This window comes from Pseudorasbora parva, chromosome 4 (assembly GCF_024679245.1).
Source record: "Pseudorasbora parva isolate DD20220531a chromosome 4, ASM2467924v1, whole genome shotgun sequence".
In the NCBI taxonomy this organism is placed as follows: Eukaryota; Metazoa; Chordata; class Actinopteri; order Cypriniformes; family Gobionidae; genus Pseudorasbora; species Pseudorasbora parva.
In genome coordinates, this window is record NC_090175.1 from 9,078,489 (window position 1) to 9,095,239 (window position 16,751).

At 24.7% G+C, this 16,751-nt stretch overlaps 1 protein-coding gene across 1 annotated transcript in view; it reads left to right on the forward strand.

The window, feature by feature from the left end:
• pkd1a (polycystic kidney disease 1a) overlaps positions 1–16,751 on the forward strand; it is a 139,218-nt gene that overhangs the window by 93,960 nt on the left and 28,507 nt on the right. The window contains exons 29-30 of the mRNA XM_067440787.1: positions 331–501; positions 591–734. Coding sequence (XP_067296888.1) covers positions 331–501; positions 591–734 — 315 coding nt within the window. The remainder of the gene's footprint in view (positions 1–330; positions 502–590; positions 735–16,751) is intronic.

The following is a 16,751-nucleotide window of genomic DNA, read 5'->3' on the forward strand; positions in this document are numbered from 1 at the left end:
TAAAAATATTCGTTCAAAAACGCTGATTCATCCAGTAATGAAACAAGTGCAGCTTTATGAGTGAGTCATTGAATCATTCATTCAACCAGTTTTTTTTTCTCTTTCAAATAATTAATTCAGATCAATTAAATGTTGTAAATGGACAGCAGCAATCAGCATTTTGTCAAAACCTCCAGTAAATGACATGCTATTTTGTTTAGTTGTCTTTTCAGAATCGTGATCTCTGTTTGAAACAAGAAAATGTATTCTGCTCTAGAATCATTGAGCTCCACATCATAGCATTAGTCTGAGATGTCAGTGTTTGATCCCGAGTCTTTGTCCCCACTCCAGGCTCTACGGCTCACGTTGGCATCAGTCTTCACGGCAGCGAGAGCCGCAGCGGACACAGACACCTGGACAGCGTCGGAGCCTTCGCCCGAAACAGCCTGGACATCTTCCACATCGCCACAGACAGCAATATGGGCACCGTGCTCAAGATCCGCGTCTGGCACGACAACAAAGGTACCAAACGGACCCACGGGTCTGCCATAAGCAACATTAGCCATTGTGGAACGGGACAAACCTGTAAGAAAAACATGTCTGTCTCTCAGGTCTGTCTCCGGCATGGCTGCTCCAGTATGTCCTAGTGAAGGACTTGCAGACGGGCGGCAGTTATTTCTTCCTGATTGAAGAGTGGCTCTCGGTCGACAATGAGAAGACGGACGGCAGGGTCGAGATCGAGGTGGAAGCCTCCGGTAAAGTCCCGCCTCCACAGATAAAACACAGATTGTGATTGGTTGGTGGCTGGAAATAAATGCCTAAGATCATGGATATTCAGAGAAGATAACAAATTATGATTTAAGTGGAAATTAAATCCTTCATATCCTTTAAAGCCTAAACCTTTATTACACACAGGATAAAATGTTGGATATCATTATGAATCATATGTTATATATTATGATATATTTATAAATATACACATATACATACATATATTATGTTTAAAAAATGTAATGATTGAATATTTCTTTATTTTTATATTATAATATAATATTATTTTATATTTATATTATTTATATAATGAGTTTATATAATTTATGTTATTATTATATTAACATTTATTTTATTAATATATTAAATATTTTAGGGTGAAAATGGAAAGTTGTATTAATTGCTTAAAAAATAATGATTTTTTTTATTTTATTTGAAAAAGAAACTTAAATAATATGGTCTAATTTTTTATTTATATATATATATATATATATATATATATATATATATATATATATATATATATATATATATATATATATATATATATATATATATATATATATATATATATATATTACTTGAAAAAACACTACTCTTTAATCATAATCATAATCTATTTATTTTGTACTTTATTTGAATTGTGTTAGTCATTACAGGGCTCAGTGAGAGAGGGCTGTTAGTCAGTTAGGTAGTTATATAACTAGTTAGTATTTCTGTTAATGTCATACTTTATGCATCATGTTCCATTAACACACGAATGATGGAAAATTGAACTGTACCCCAGTGATAACCTGTGCTGTAACCCACACACACTGCAAAAAATGCTCTTCTTATTTAGTATTTTTTTCTTGTTTCCAGTCCAAATATCAAAAAATTCTTTAATCAACATTCATTCACTAGACAAGTAAAACGAGAGAAAGATATTTTTCCTTTTTTTCTTAAAAATAAAATCAAAATGAAGTGAGTTTTTGCTTAAAGGTGCACTATGCAACTTTACGTCCACTAGAGGGCACCTATTCTAAACAAAGGCGTAGTTTGATGACGCCAAGTGTGAGCGCAGCATCTTGGGACATGTGGTCTTCACCTCACAGCCGGTGGGAAATAGGACTCGGACAGAAATCATGTTGATGGATGCGGTTATTAACGTTACTGTAGTGAAGCAGAGCAGGAGCGAGTGTTGAGGAGCTGAGCACGGCCGCTGGAGCTTGTTCACACACACACGGCTCGGGAACACCGGGACTTTTATTATGACGGGACAGGACACTGAACTTCCGCTTTTTCCGGTTATGATTATGTGGTAAAGCAGCTCTGTTTATCATATTAGATACATTTAAGTGTGTTTAAAATGATGTCATGACGTTCCTCTGTGCGTTTGCTCGGCCCTGCTGTGACTTGTTCACACTGCTAAGAGTAAAGCGCTTCTACAGAATAAAACCAAGGGTAGCGCAGATATGACACGATTGACAGGCGACTCCCTCAAATGCTGTACTGACACGTCCCGGTACTTGGTTAAAATAGCAATTTTCTCACATTTTACAAATAGTTGGACACATTTGGGATATTGTAGGTACTCAAAATCTAAATACGACAGTGTATACTATTACATAAAAGTTAAATTATTCAATTATCAAAAAAAGTCAAAATAGACAAAATCAAATAACGGCAGTGTGTACTATTACATAAAAGTGAATTTATTCAATTATTACAAAAAGTCAAAATGGACAAAACATAAAAGTGAATTTATTCAATTAATACAAAGTCAAAATGGACAAAACAATCAAATTATGACAGTGTGTACTATTACATAAAAGTGAATTTATTAAATTATCACAAAGTCAAAATAGACAAAACAATCAAATTATGACAGTGTATACTATTACATAAAAGTGAATTTATTCAATTATCACAAAAAGGCAAAATGGACAAAATCAAATTATGACAGTGTATACTATTACATAAAAGTTAAATTATTCAATTATCAAAAAAAGTCAAAATAGACAAAATCAAATAACGGCAGTGTGTACTATTACATAAAAGTGAATTTATTCAATTATTACAAAAAGTCAAAATGGACAAAACATAAAAGTGAATTTATTCAATTAATACAAAGTCAAAATGGACAAAACAATCAAATTATGACAGTGTGTACTATTACATAAAAGTGAATTTATTAAATTATCACAAAGTCAAAATAGACAAAACAATCAAATTACGGCAGTGTATACTATTACATAAAAGTGAATTTATTCAATTATCACAAAAAGTCAAAATGGACAAAACAATCAAATTACGGCAGTGTATACTATTACATAAAAGTAAATTTATTCAATTATCACAAAAAGTCAAAATGGACAAAACAATCAAATTACGGCAGTGTATACTATTACATAAAAGTGAATTTATTCAACTATCACAAAAAGTCAAAATGGACAAAACAATCAAATTATGGCAGTGTATACTATTACATAAAAGTGAATTTATTCAATTATCACAAAAAGTCAAAATAGACAAAATCAAATTATGGCAGTGTATACTATTACATAAAAGTGAATTTATTCAATTATTACAAAGTCAAAATGGACAAAACAATCAAATTATGACAGTGTATACTATTACATAAAAGTGAATTTATTCAATTATCACAAAAAGTCAAAATGGACAAAACAATCAAATTACGGCAGTGTATACTATTACATAAAAGTGAATTTATTCAACTATCACAAAAAGTCAAAATGGACAAAACAATCAAATTATGGCAGTGTATACTTTTACATAAAAGTGAATTTATTCAACTATCACAAAAAGTCAAAATAGACAAAATCAAATTATGGCAGTGTATACTATTACATAAAAGTGAATTTATTCAATTATTACAAAGTCAAAATGGACAAAACAATCAAATTATGACAGTGTATACTATTACATAAAAGTGAATTTATTCAATTATCACAAAAAGTCAAAATGGACAAAACAATCAAATTACGGCAGTGTATACTATTACATAAAAGTGAATTTATTCAACTATCACAAAAAGTCAAAACGGACAAAACAATCAAATTATGGCAGTGTATACTATTACATAAAAGTGAATTTATTCAACTATCACAAAAAGTCAAAATAGACAAAACAATCAAATTATGGCAGTGTATACTATTACATAAAAGTGAATTAATTCAATTATTACAAAGTCAAAACAGACAAAACAATCAAATTATGGCAGTGTATACTATTACATAAAAGTGAATTTATTCAATTATCACAAAAAGTCAAAATGGACAAAACAATAAAATTACGGCAGTGTATACTTTACATAAAAGTGAATTTATTCAACTATCACAAAAAGTCAAAACAGACAAAACAATCAAATTATGGCAGTGTATACTATTACATAAAAGTGAATTTATTCAATTATCACAAAAAGTCAAAATGGACAAAACAATCAAATTACGGCAGTGTATACTATTACATAAAAGTGAATTTATTCAACTATCACAAAAAGTCAAAATGGACAAAACAATCAAATTATGACACTGTATACTATTACATAAAAGTGAATTTATTCAATTATTACAAAGTCAAAATGGACAAAACAATCAAATTATGACAGTGTATACTATTACATAAAAGTGAATTTATTCAATTATTACAAAGTCAAAATGGACAAAACAATCAAATTATGACAGTGTATACTATTACATAAAAGTGAATTTATTCAATTATTACAAAGTCAAAACGGACAAAACAATCAAATTATGACAGTGTATACTATTACATAAAAGTGAATTTATTCAACTATCACAAAAAGTCAAAATAGACAAAACAATCAAATTATGGCAGTGTATACTATTACATAAAAGTGAATTTATTCAATTATTACAAAGTCAAAATGGACAAAACAATCAAATTATGACAGTGTATACTATTACATAAAAGTGAATTTATTCAATTATCACAAAGTCAAAATGGACAAAACAATCAAATTATGACAGTGTATACTATTACATAAAAGTGAATTTATTCAATTATTACAAAGTCAAAACGGACAAAACAATCAAATTATGACAGTGTTTACTATTACATAAAAGTGAATTTATTCAACTATCACAAAAAGTCAAAATAGACAAAACAATCAAATTATGGCAGTGTATACTATTACATAAACGTGAATTAATTCAATTATTACAAAGTCAAAACAGACAAAACAATCAAATTATGGCAGTGTATACTATTACATAAAAGTGAATTTATTCAATTTTACAAAGTCAAAACGGACAAAACAATCAAATTATGACAGTGTATACTATTACATAAAAGTGAATTTATTCAATTATTACAAAGTCAAAACGGACAAAACAATCAAACTATGACAGTGTTTACTATTACATAAAAGTGAATTTATTCAACTATCACAAAAAGTCAAAATAGACAAAACAATCAAATTATGGCAGTGTATACTATTACATAAAAGTGAATTTATTCAATTATTACAAAGTCAAAACGGACAAAACAATCAAATTATGACAGTGTTTACTATTACATAAAAGTGAATTTATTCAACTATCACAAAAAGTCAAAATAGACAAAACAATCAAATTACGGCAGTGTATACTATTACATAAAAGTGAATTAATTCAATTATTACAAAGTCAAAACAGACAAAACAATCAAATTATGGCAGTGTATACTATTACATAAAAGTGAATTTATTCAATTATTACAAAGTCAAAATGGACAAAACAATCAAATTATGACAGTGTATACTATTACATAAAAGTGAATTTATTCAATTATTACAAAGTCAAAACGGACAAAACAATCAAATTATGGCAGTGTATACTATTACATAAAAGTGAATTTATTCAATTATTACAAAGTCAAAACGGACAAAACAATCAAATTATGGCAGTGTATACTATTACATAAAAGTGAATTTATTCAATTATTACAAAGTTAAAACGGACAAAACAATCAAATTATGGCAGTGTATACTATTACATAAAAGTGAATTTATTCAATTATCACAAAAAGTCAAAATGGACAAAATCAAATTATGACAGTGTATACTATTACATAAAAGTGAATTTATTCAATTATCACAAAAAGTCCAAATGGACAAAACAATCAAATTATGACAGTGTATACTATTACATAAAAGTGAATTTATTCAATTATTACAAAGTCAAAATGGACAAAACAATCAAATTATGACAGTGTATACTATTACATAAAAGTGAATTTATTCAATTATTACAAAGTCAAAACGGACAAAACAATCAAATTATGGCAGTGTATACTATTACATAAAAGTGAATTTATTCAATTATTACAAAGTCAAAACGGACAAAACAATCAAATTATGGCAGTGTATACTATTACATAAAAGTGAATTTATTCAATTATTACAAAGTTAAAACGGACAAAACAATCAAATTATGGCAGTGTATACTATTACATAAAAGTGAATTTATTCAATTATCACAAAAAGTCAAAATGGACAAAATCAAATTATGACAGTGTATACTATTACAAAAAAGTGAATTTATTCAATTATCACAAAAAGTCAAAATAGACAAAACAATCAAATTATGACTCTGTACTATAACATAAAAGTGAATTTATTCATTTAATACAAAGTCAAAATGGACAAAACAATCAAATTATGACAGTGTATACTATTACATAAAAGTGAATTTATTCAATTATCACAAAAAGTCAAAATAGACAAAACAATCAAATTATGACAGTGTATACTATTACATACAAGTGAATTTATTAAATTAATACAAAGTCAAAATAGACAAAACAATCAAGTTATGGCAGTGTATACTATTACATAAAAGTGAATTTATTCAATTATCACAAAAAGTCAAAATAGACAAAATCAAATTATGACAGTGTATACTATTACATAAAAGTGAATTTATTCAATTATTACAAAGTCAAAATAGACAAAATCAAATTATGACAGTGTATACTATTACATAAAAGTGAATTTATTAAATTAATACAAAGTCAAAATGGACAAAACAATCAAATTATGGCAGTGTATACTATTACATAAAAGTGAATTTATTCAACTATCACAAAAAGTCAAAATAGACAAAACAATCAAATTATGGCAGTGTATACTATTACATAAAAGTGAATTTATTCAATTATTACAAAGTCAAAATGGACAAAACAATCAAATTATGGCAGTGTATACTATTACATACAAGTGAATTTATTAAATTAATACAAAGTCAAAATGGACAAAACAATCAAATTATGGCAGTGTATACTATTACATAAAAGTGAATTTATTCAACTATCACAAAAAGTCAAAATAGACAAAACAATCAAATTATGGCAGTGTATACTATTACATAAAAGTGAATTTATTCAATTATTACAAAGTCAAAATGGACAAAACAATCAAATTATGGCAGTGTATACTATTACATACAAGTGAATTTATTAAATTAATACAAAGTCAAAATAGACAAAACAATCAAGTTATGGCAGTGTATACTATTACATAAAAGTGAATTTATTCAATTATCACAAAAAGTCAAAATAGACAAAATCAAATTATGACAGTGTATACTATTACATAAAAGTGAATTTATTCAATTATCACAAAAAGTCAAAATAGACATACATAAAAGTGAATTTATTCAATTATCACAAAAAGTCAAAATAGACAAAATCAAATTATGACAGTGTATACTATTACATAAAAGTGAATTTATTCAATTATCACAAAAAGTCAAAATAGACAAAATCAAATTATGACAGTGTATACTATTACATAAAAGTGAATTTATTCAATTATCACAAAAAGTCAAAATAGACAAAATCAAATTATGACAGTGTATACTATTACATAAAAGTGAATTTATTCAATTATCACAAAAAGTCAAAATAGACAAAATCAAATTATGACAGTGTATACTATTACATAAAAGTGAATTTATTCAATTATCACAAAAAGTCAAAATAGACAAAACAATCAAATTATGACAGTGTATACTATTACATAAAAGTGAATTTTTTCAATTATCACAAAAAGTCAAAATTGACAAAATCAAATTATGACAGTGTGTACTATTACACAAAAATGAATTTATTCAATTATCACAAAAAGTAAAAATGGACAAAATCAAATTATGACAGTGTATACTATTACATAAAAGTGAATTTATTCAATTATCACTAAAAGTAAAAATGGACAAAATCAAATTATGACAGTGTATACTATTACATAAAAGTGAATTTATTCAATTATCACAAAAAGTCCAAATGGACAAAACAATCAAATTATGACAGTGTATACTATTACATAAAAGTGAATTTATTCAATTATTACAAAGTCAAAACGGACAAAACAATCAAATTATGGCAGTGTATACTATTACATAAAAGTGAATTTATTCAATTATTACAAAGTAAAAGCGGACAAAACAATCAAATTATGGCAGTGTATACTATTACATAAAAGTGAATTTATTCAATTATTACAAAGTTAAAACGGACAAAACAATCAAATTATGGCAGTGTATACTATTACATAAAAGTGAATTTATTCAATTATCACAAAAAGTCAAAATGGACAAAATCAAATTATGACAGTGTATACTATTACATAAAAGTGAATTTATTCAATTATCACAAAAAGTCCAAATGGACAAAACAATCAAATTATGACAGTGTATACTATTACATAAAAGTGAATTTATTCAATTATTACAAAGTCAAAATGGACAAAACAATCAAATTATGACAGTGTATACTATTACATAAAAGTGAATTTATTCAATTATTACAAAGTCAAAACGGACAAAACAATCAAATTATGGCAGTGTATACTATTACATAAAAGTGAATTTATTCAATTATTACAAAGTCAAAACGGACAAAACAATCAAATTATGGCAGTGTATACTATTACATAAAAGTGAATTTATTCAATTATTACAAAGTTAAAACGGACAAAACAATCAAATTATGGCAGTGTATACTATTACATAAAAGTGAATTTATTCAATTATCACAAAAAGTCAAAATGGACAAAATCAAATTATGACAGTGTATACTATTACAAAAAAGTGAATTTATTCAATTATCACAAAAAGTCAAAATAGACAAAACAATCAAATTATGACTCTGTACTATAACATAAAAGTGAATTTATTCATTTAATACAAAGTCAAAATGGACAAAACAATCAAATTATGACAGTGTATACTATTACATAAAAGTGAATTTATTCAATTATCACAAAAAGTCAAAATAGACAAAACAATCAAATTATGACAGTGTATACTATTACATACAAGTGAATTTATTAAATTAATACAAAGTCAAAATAGACAAAACAATCAAGTTATGGCAGTGTATACTATTACATAAAAGTGAATTTATTCAATTATCACAAAAAGTCAAAATAGACAAAATCAAATTATGACAGTGTATACTATTACATAAAAGTGAATTTATTCAATTATCACAAAAAGTCAAAATGGACAAAATCAAATTATGACAGTGTATACTATTACATAAAAGTGAATTTATTCAATTATTACAAAGTCAAAATAGACAAAATCAAATTATGACAGTGTATAATATTACATAAAAGTGAATTTATTAAATTAATACAAAGTCAAAATGGACAAAACAATCAAATTATGGCAGTGTATACTATTACATAAAAGTGAATTTATTCAACTATCACAAAAAGTCAAAATAGACAAAACAATCAAATTATGGCAGTGTATACTATTACATAAAAGTGAATTTATTCAATTATTACAAAGTCAAAATGGACAAAACAATCAAATTATGGCAGTGTATACTATTACATACAAGTGAATTTATTAAATTAATACAAAGTCAAAATGGACAAAACAATCAAATTATGGCAGTGTATACTATTACATAAAAGTGAATTTATTCAATTATTACAAAGTCAAAATGGACAAAACAATCAAATTATGGCAGTGTATACTATTACATACAAGTGAATTTATTCAATTATTACAAAGTCAAAATGGACAAAACAATCAAATTATGGCAGTGTATACTATTACATACAAGTGAATTTATTAAATTAATACAAAGTCAAAATAGACAAAACAATCAAATTATGGCAGTGTATACTATTACATAAAAGTGAATTTATTCAATTATCACAAAAAGTCAAAATAGACAAAATCAAATTATGACAGTGTATACTATTACATAAAAGTGAATTTATTCAATTATCACAAAAAGTCAAAATAGACATACATAAAAGTGAATTTATTCAATTATCACAAAAAGTCAAAATAGACAAAATCAAATTATGACAGTGTATACTATTACATAAAAGTGAATTTATTCAATTATCACAAAAAGTCAAAATAGACAAAATCAAATTATGACAGTGTATACTATTACATAAAAGTGAATTTATTCAATTATCACAAAAAGTCAAAATAGACAAAATCAAATTATGACAGTGTATACTATTACATAAAAGTGAATTTATTCAATTATCACAAAAAGTCAAAATAGACAAAATCAAATTATGACAGTGTATACTATTACATAAAAGTGAATTTATTCAACTATCACAAAAAGTCAAAATAGACAAAACAATCAAATTATGACAGTGTATACTATTACATAAAAGTGAATTTTTTCAATTATCACAAAAAGTCAAAATTGACAAAATCAAATTATGACAGTGTGTACTATTACACAAAAATGAATTTATTCAATTATCACAAAAAGTAAAAATGGACAAAATCAAATTATGACAGTGTATACTATTACATAAAAGTGAATTTATTCAATTATCACTAAAAGTAAAAATGGACAAAATCAAATTATGACAGTGTATACTATTACATAAAAGTGAATTTATTCAATTATCACAAAAAGTCCAAATGGACAAAACAATCAAATTATGACAGTGTATACTATTACATAAAAGTGAATTTATTCAATTATCACAAACAGTCAAAATGGACAAAACAATCAAATTATGACAGTGTGTACTATTACATAAAAGTGAATTTATTCAATTATCACAAAAAGTCAAAATGGACAAAATCAAATTATGACAGTGTATACTATTACATAAAAGTGAATTTATTCAATTATCACAAAGTCAAAATGGACAAAATCAAATTATGACAGTGTATACTATTACATAAAAGTGAATTTATTCAATTATCACAAAAAGTCAAAATGGACAAAACAATCAAATTATGACAGTGTATACTATTACATACAAGTGAATTTATTCAATTATCACAAAAAGTCAAAATGGACAAAATCAAATTATGACAGTGTATACTATTACATAAAAGTGAATTTATTCAATTATCACAAAGTCAAAATGGACAAAATCAAATTATGACAGTGTATACTATTACATAAAAGTGAATTTATTCAATTATCACAAAAAGTCAAAATGGACCAAACAATCAAATTATGACAGTGTATACTATTACATAAAAGTGAATTTATTCAATTATCACAAAAAGTCAAAATGGACAAAACAATCAAATTATGACAGTGTGTACTATTACATAAAAGTGAATTTATTCAATTATCACAAAAAGTCAAAATGGACAAAACAATCAAATTATGACAGTGTATACTATTACATAAAAGTGAATTTATTCAATTAATACAAAGTCAAAATGGACAAAACAATCAAATTATGACAGTGTATACTATTACATAAAAGTGAATTTATTCAATTATCACAAAAAGTCAAAATGGACAAAACAATCAATTTATGACAGTGTATACTATTACATAAAAGTGAATTTATTCAATTAATACAAAGTCAAAATGGACAAAACAATCAAATTATGACAGTGTATACTATTACATAAAAGTGAATTTATTCAATTATCACAAAAAGTCAAAATGGACAAAATCAAATTATGACAGTGTATACTATTACATAAAAGTGAATTTATTCAATTATCACAAAAAGTCAAAATGGACAAAACAATCAAATTATGACAGTGTGTACTATTACATAAAAGTGAATTTATTCAATTATCACAAAAAGTCAAAATGGACAAAACAATCAAATTATGACAGTGTATACTATTACATAAAAGTGAATTTATTCAATTATCACAAAAAGTCAAAATGGACAAAAAAAATCAAATTATGACAGTGTATACTATTACATAAAAGTGAATTTATTCAATTATCACAAAAAGTCAAAATGGACAAAACAATCAAATTATGACAGTGTATACTATTACATAAAAGTGAATTTATTCAATTATCACAAAAAGTCAAAATGGACAAAATCAAATTATGACAGTGTATACTATTACATAAAAGTGAATTTATTCAATTATCACAAAGTCAAAATAGACAAAATCAAATTATGACAGTTTATACTATTACATAAAAGTGAATTTATTCAATTATCACAAAAAGTCATAATGGACAAAATCAAATTATGACAGTTTATACTATTACATAAAAGTGAATTTATTCAATTATCACAAAAAGTCATAATGGACAAAATCAAATTATGACAGGGTATACTATTACATAAAAGTGAATTTATTCAATTATCACAAAAAGTCAAAATGGACGAAAAAATCTAATTATGACAGTGTATACTATTACATAAAAGTGAATTTATTAAATTAATACAAAGTCAAAATGGACAAAATCAAATTATGACAGTGTATACTATTACAAAAAAGTGAATTTTTTCAATTATCACAAAAAGTCAAAATAGACAAAACAATCAAATTATGACTCTGTACTATAACATAAAAGTGAATTTATTCATTTAATACAAAGTCAAAATGGACAAAACAATCAAATTATGGCAGTGTATACTATTACATAAAAGTGAATTTATTCAATTATCACAAAAAGTCAAAATGGACAAAACAATCAAATTATGACAGTGTATACTATTACAAAAAAGTGAATTTATTCAATTATCACAAAAAGTCAAAATAGACAAAACAATCAAATTATGACTCTGTACTATAACATAAAAGTGAATTTATTCATTTAATACAAAGTCAAAATGGACAAAACAATCAAATTATGACAGTGTATACTATTACATAAAAGTGAATTTATTCAATTATCACAAAATGTCAAAATAGACAAAACAATCAAATTATGACAGTGTATACTATTACATACAAGTGAATTTATTAAATTAATACAAAGTCAAAATAGACAAAACAATCAAGTTATGGCAGTGTGTACTATTACATAAAAGTGAATTTATTCAATTATCACAAAAAGTCAAAATAGACAAAATCAAATTATGACAGTGTATACTATTACATAAAAGTGAATTTATTCAATTATCACAAAAAGTCAAAATGGACAAAATCAAATTATGACAGTGTATACTATTACATAAAAGTGAATTTATTCAATTATCACAAAAAGTCAAAATAGACAAAATCAAATTATGACAGTGTATACTTTTACATAAAAGTGAATTTATTCAATTATTACAAAGTCAAAATAGACAAAATCAAATTATGACAGTGTATACTATTACATACAAGTGAATTTATTAAATTATCACAAAAAGTCAAAATGGACAAAATCAAATTATGGCAGTGTATACTATTACATAAAAGTGAATTTATTCAATTATCACAAAAAGTCAAAATAGACAAAACAATCAAATTATGACAGTGTATACTATTACATAAAAGTGAATTTATTCAATTATCAAAAAAAGTCAAAATAGACAAAATCAAATTATGACAGTGTATACTATTACATAAAAGTGAATTTATTCATTTATTACAAAGTCAAAATAGACAAAATCAAATTATGACAGTGTATACTATTATATAAAAGTGAATTTATTCAATTATCACAAAAAGTCAAAATAGACAAAATCAAATTATGACAGTGTATACTATTACATAAAAGTGAATTTATTCAATTATCACAAAAAGTCAAAATAGACAAAACAATCAAATTATGACAGTGTATACTATTACATAAAAGTGAATTTATTCAATTATCACAAAAAGTCAAAATAGACAAAATCAAATTATGACAGTGTATACTATTACATAAAAGTGAATTTATTCAATTATCACAAAAAGTCAAAATGGACAAAATCAAATTATGACAGTGTATACTATTACAAAAAAGTGAATTTATTCAATTATCACAAAAAGTCAAAATGGACAAAATCAAATTATGACAGTGTATACTATTACAAAAAAGTGAATTTATTCAATTATCACAAAAAGTCAAAATAGACAAAACAATCAAATTATGACAGTGTATACTATTACATAAAAGTGAATTTATTCAATTATCACAAAAAGTCAAAATAGACAAAACAATCAAATTATGGCAGTGTATACTATTACATACAAGTGAATTTATTAAATTAATACAAAGTCAAAATAGACAAAACAATCAAGTTATGGCAGTGTATACTATTACATAAAAGTGAATTTATTCAATTATCACAAAAAGTCAAAATAGACAAAATCAAATTATGACAGTGTATACTATTACATAAAAGTGAATTTATTCAATTATCACAAAAAGTCAAAATAGACAAAACAATCAAATTATGACAGTGTATACTATTACATACAAGTGAATTTATTAAATTAATACAAAGTCAAAATAGACAAAACAATCAAGTTATGGCAGTGTATACTATTACATAAAAGTGAATTTATTCAATTATCACAAAAAGTCAAAATAGACAAAATCAAATTATGACAGTGTATACTATTACATAAAAGTGAATTTATTCAATTATCACAAAAAGTCAAAATAGACATACATAAAAGTGAATTTATTCAATTATCACAAAAAGTCAAAATAGACAAAATCAAATTATGACAGTGTATACTATTACATAAAAGTGAATTTATTCAATTATCACAAAAAGTCAAAATAGACAAAATCAAATTATGACAGTGTATACTATTACATAAAAGTGAATTTATTCAACTATCACAAAAAGTCAAAATAGACAAAACAATCAAATTATGACAGTGTATACTATTACATAAAAGTGAATTTATTCAATTATCACAAAAAGTCAAAATAGACAAAACAATCAAATTATGACAGTGTATACTATTACATAAAAGTGAATTTATTCAATTATCACAAAAAGTCAAAATAGACAAAACAATCAAATTATGACAGTGTATACTATTACATAAAAGTGAATTTATTCAATTATCACAAAAAGTCAAAATAGACAAAACAATCAAATTATGGCAGTGTATACTATTACATAAAAGTGAATTTATTCAATTATCACAAAAAGTCAAAATAGACAAAACAATCAAATTATGACAGTGTATACTATTACATAAAAGTGAATTTATTCAATTATCACAAAAAGTCAAAATAGACAAAACAATCAAATTATGACAGTGTATACTATTACATAAAAGTGAATTTATTCAATTATCACAAAAAGTCAAAATGGACAAAACAATCAAATTACGGCAGTGTATACTATTACATAAAAGTGAATTTATTCAATTATCACAAAGTCAAAATGGACAAAACAATCAAATTACGGCAGTGTATACTATTACATAAAAGTGAATTTATTCAATTATCACAAAAAGTCAAAATAGACAAAATCAAATTATGACAGTGTATACTATTACATAAAAGTGAATTTATTCAATTATCACAAAAAGTCAAAATGGACAAAATCAAATTATGACAGTGTATACTATTACAAAAAAGTGAATTTATTCAATTATCACAAAAAGTCAAAATGGACAAAATCAAATTATGACAGTGTATACTATTACAAAAAAGTGAATTTATTCAATTATCACAAAAAGTCAAAATAGACAAAACAATCAAATTATGACAGTGTATACTATTACATACAAGTGAATTTATTAAATTAATACAAAGTCAAAAAGACAAAACAATCAAGTTATGGCAGTGTATACTATTACATAAAAGTGAATTTATTCAATTATCACAAAAAGTCAAAATAGACAAAATCAAATTATGACAGTGTATACTATTACATAAAAGTGAATTTATTCAATTATCACAAAAAGTCAAAATAGACATACATAAAAGTGAATTTATTCAATTATCACAAAAAGTCAAAATAGACAAAATCAAATTATGACAGTGTATACTATTACATAAAAGTGAATTTATTCAATTATCACAAAAAGTCAAAATAGACAAAATCAAATTATGACAGTGTATACTATTACATAAAAGTGAATTTATTCAATTATCACAAAAAGTCAAAATAGACAAAATCAAATTATGACAGTGTATACTATTACATAAAAGTGAATTTATTCAACTATCACAAAAAGTCAAAATAGACAAAACAATCAAATTATGACAGTGTATACTATTACATAAAAGTGAATTTATTCAATTATCACAAAAAGTCAAAATAGACAAAACAATCAAATTATGACAGTGTATACTATTACATAAAAGTGAATTTATTCAATTATCACAAAAAGTCAAAATAGACAAAATCAAATTATGACAGTGTATACTATTACATAAAAGTGAATTTATTCAATTATCACAAAAAGTCAAAATAGACAAAACAATCAAATTATGGCAGTGTATACTATTACATAAAAGTGAATTTATTCAATTATCACAAAAAGTCAAATTGGACAAAATCAAATTATGACAGTGTATACTATTACATAAAAGTGAATTTATTCAATTATTACAAAAAGTCAAAATAGACTAAATCAAATTATGACAGTGTATACTATTACATAAAAGTGAATTTATTCAATTATCACAAAAAGTCAAAATGGACAAAACAATCAAATTATGACAGTGTATAATATTACATAAAAGTGAAGTTATTCAATTATCACAAAAAGTCAAAATGGACAAAACAATCAAATTATGACAGTGTATACTATTACATAAAAGTGAATTTATTCAATTATTACAAAGTCAAAATGGACAAAACAATCAAATTATGACAGTGTATACTATTACATAAAAGTGAA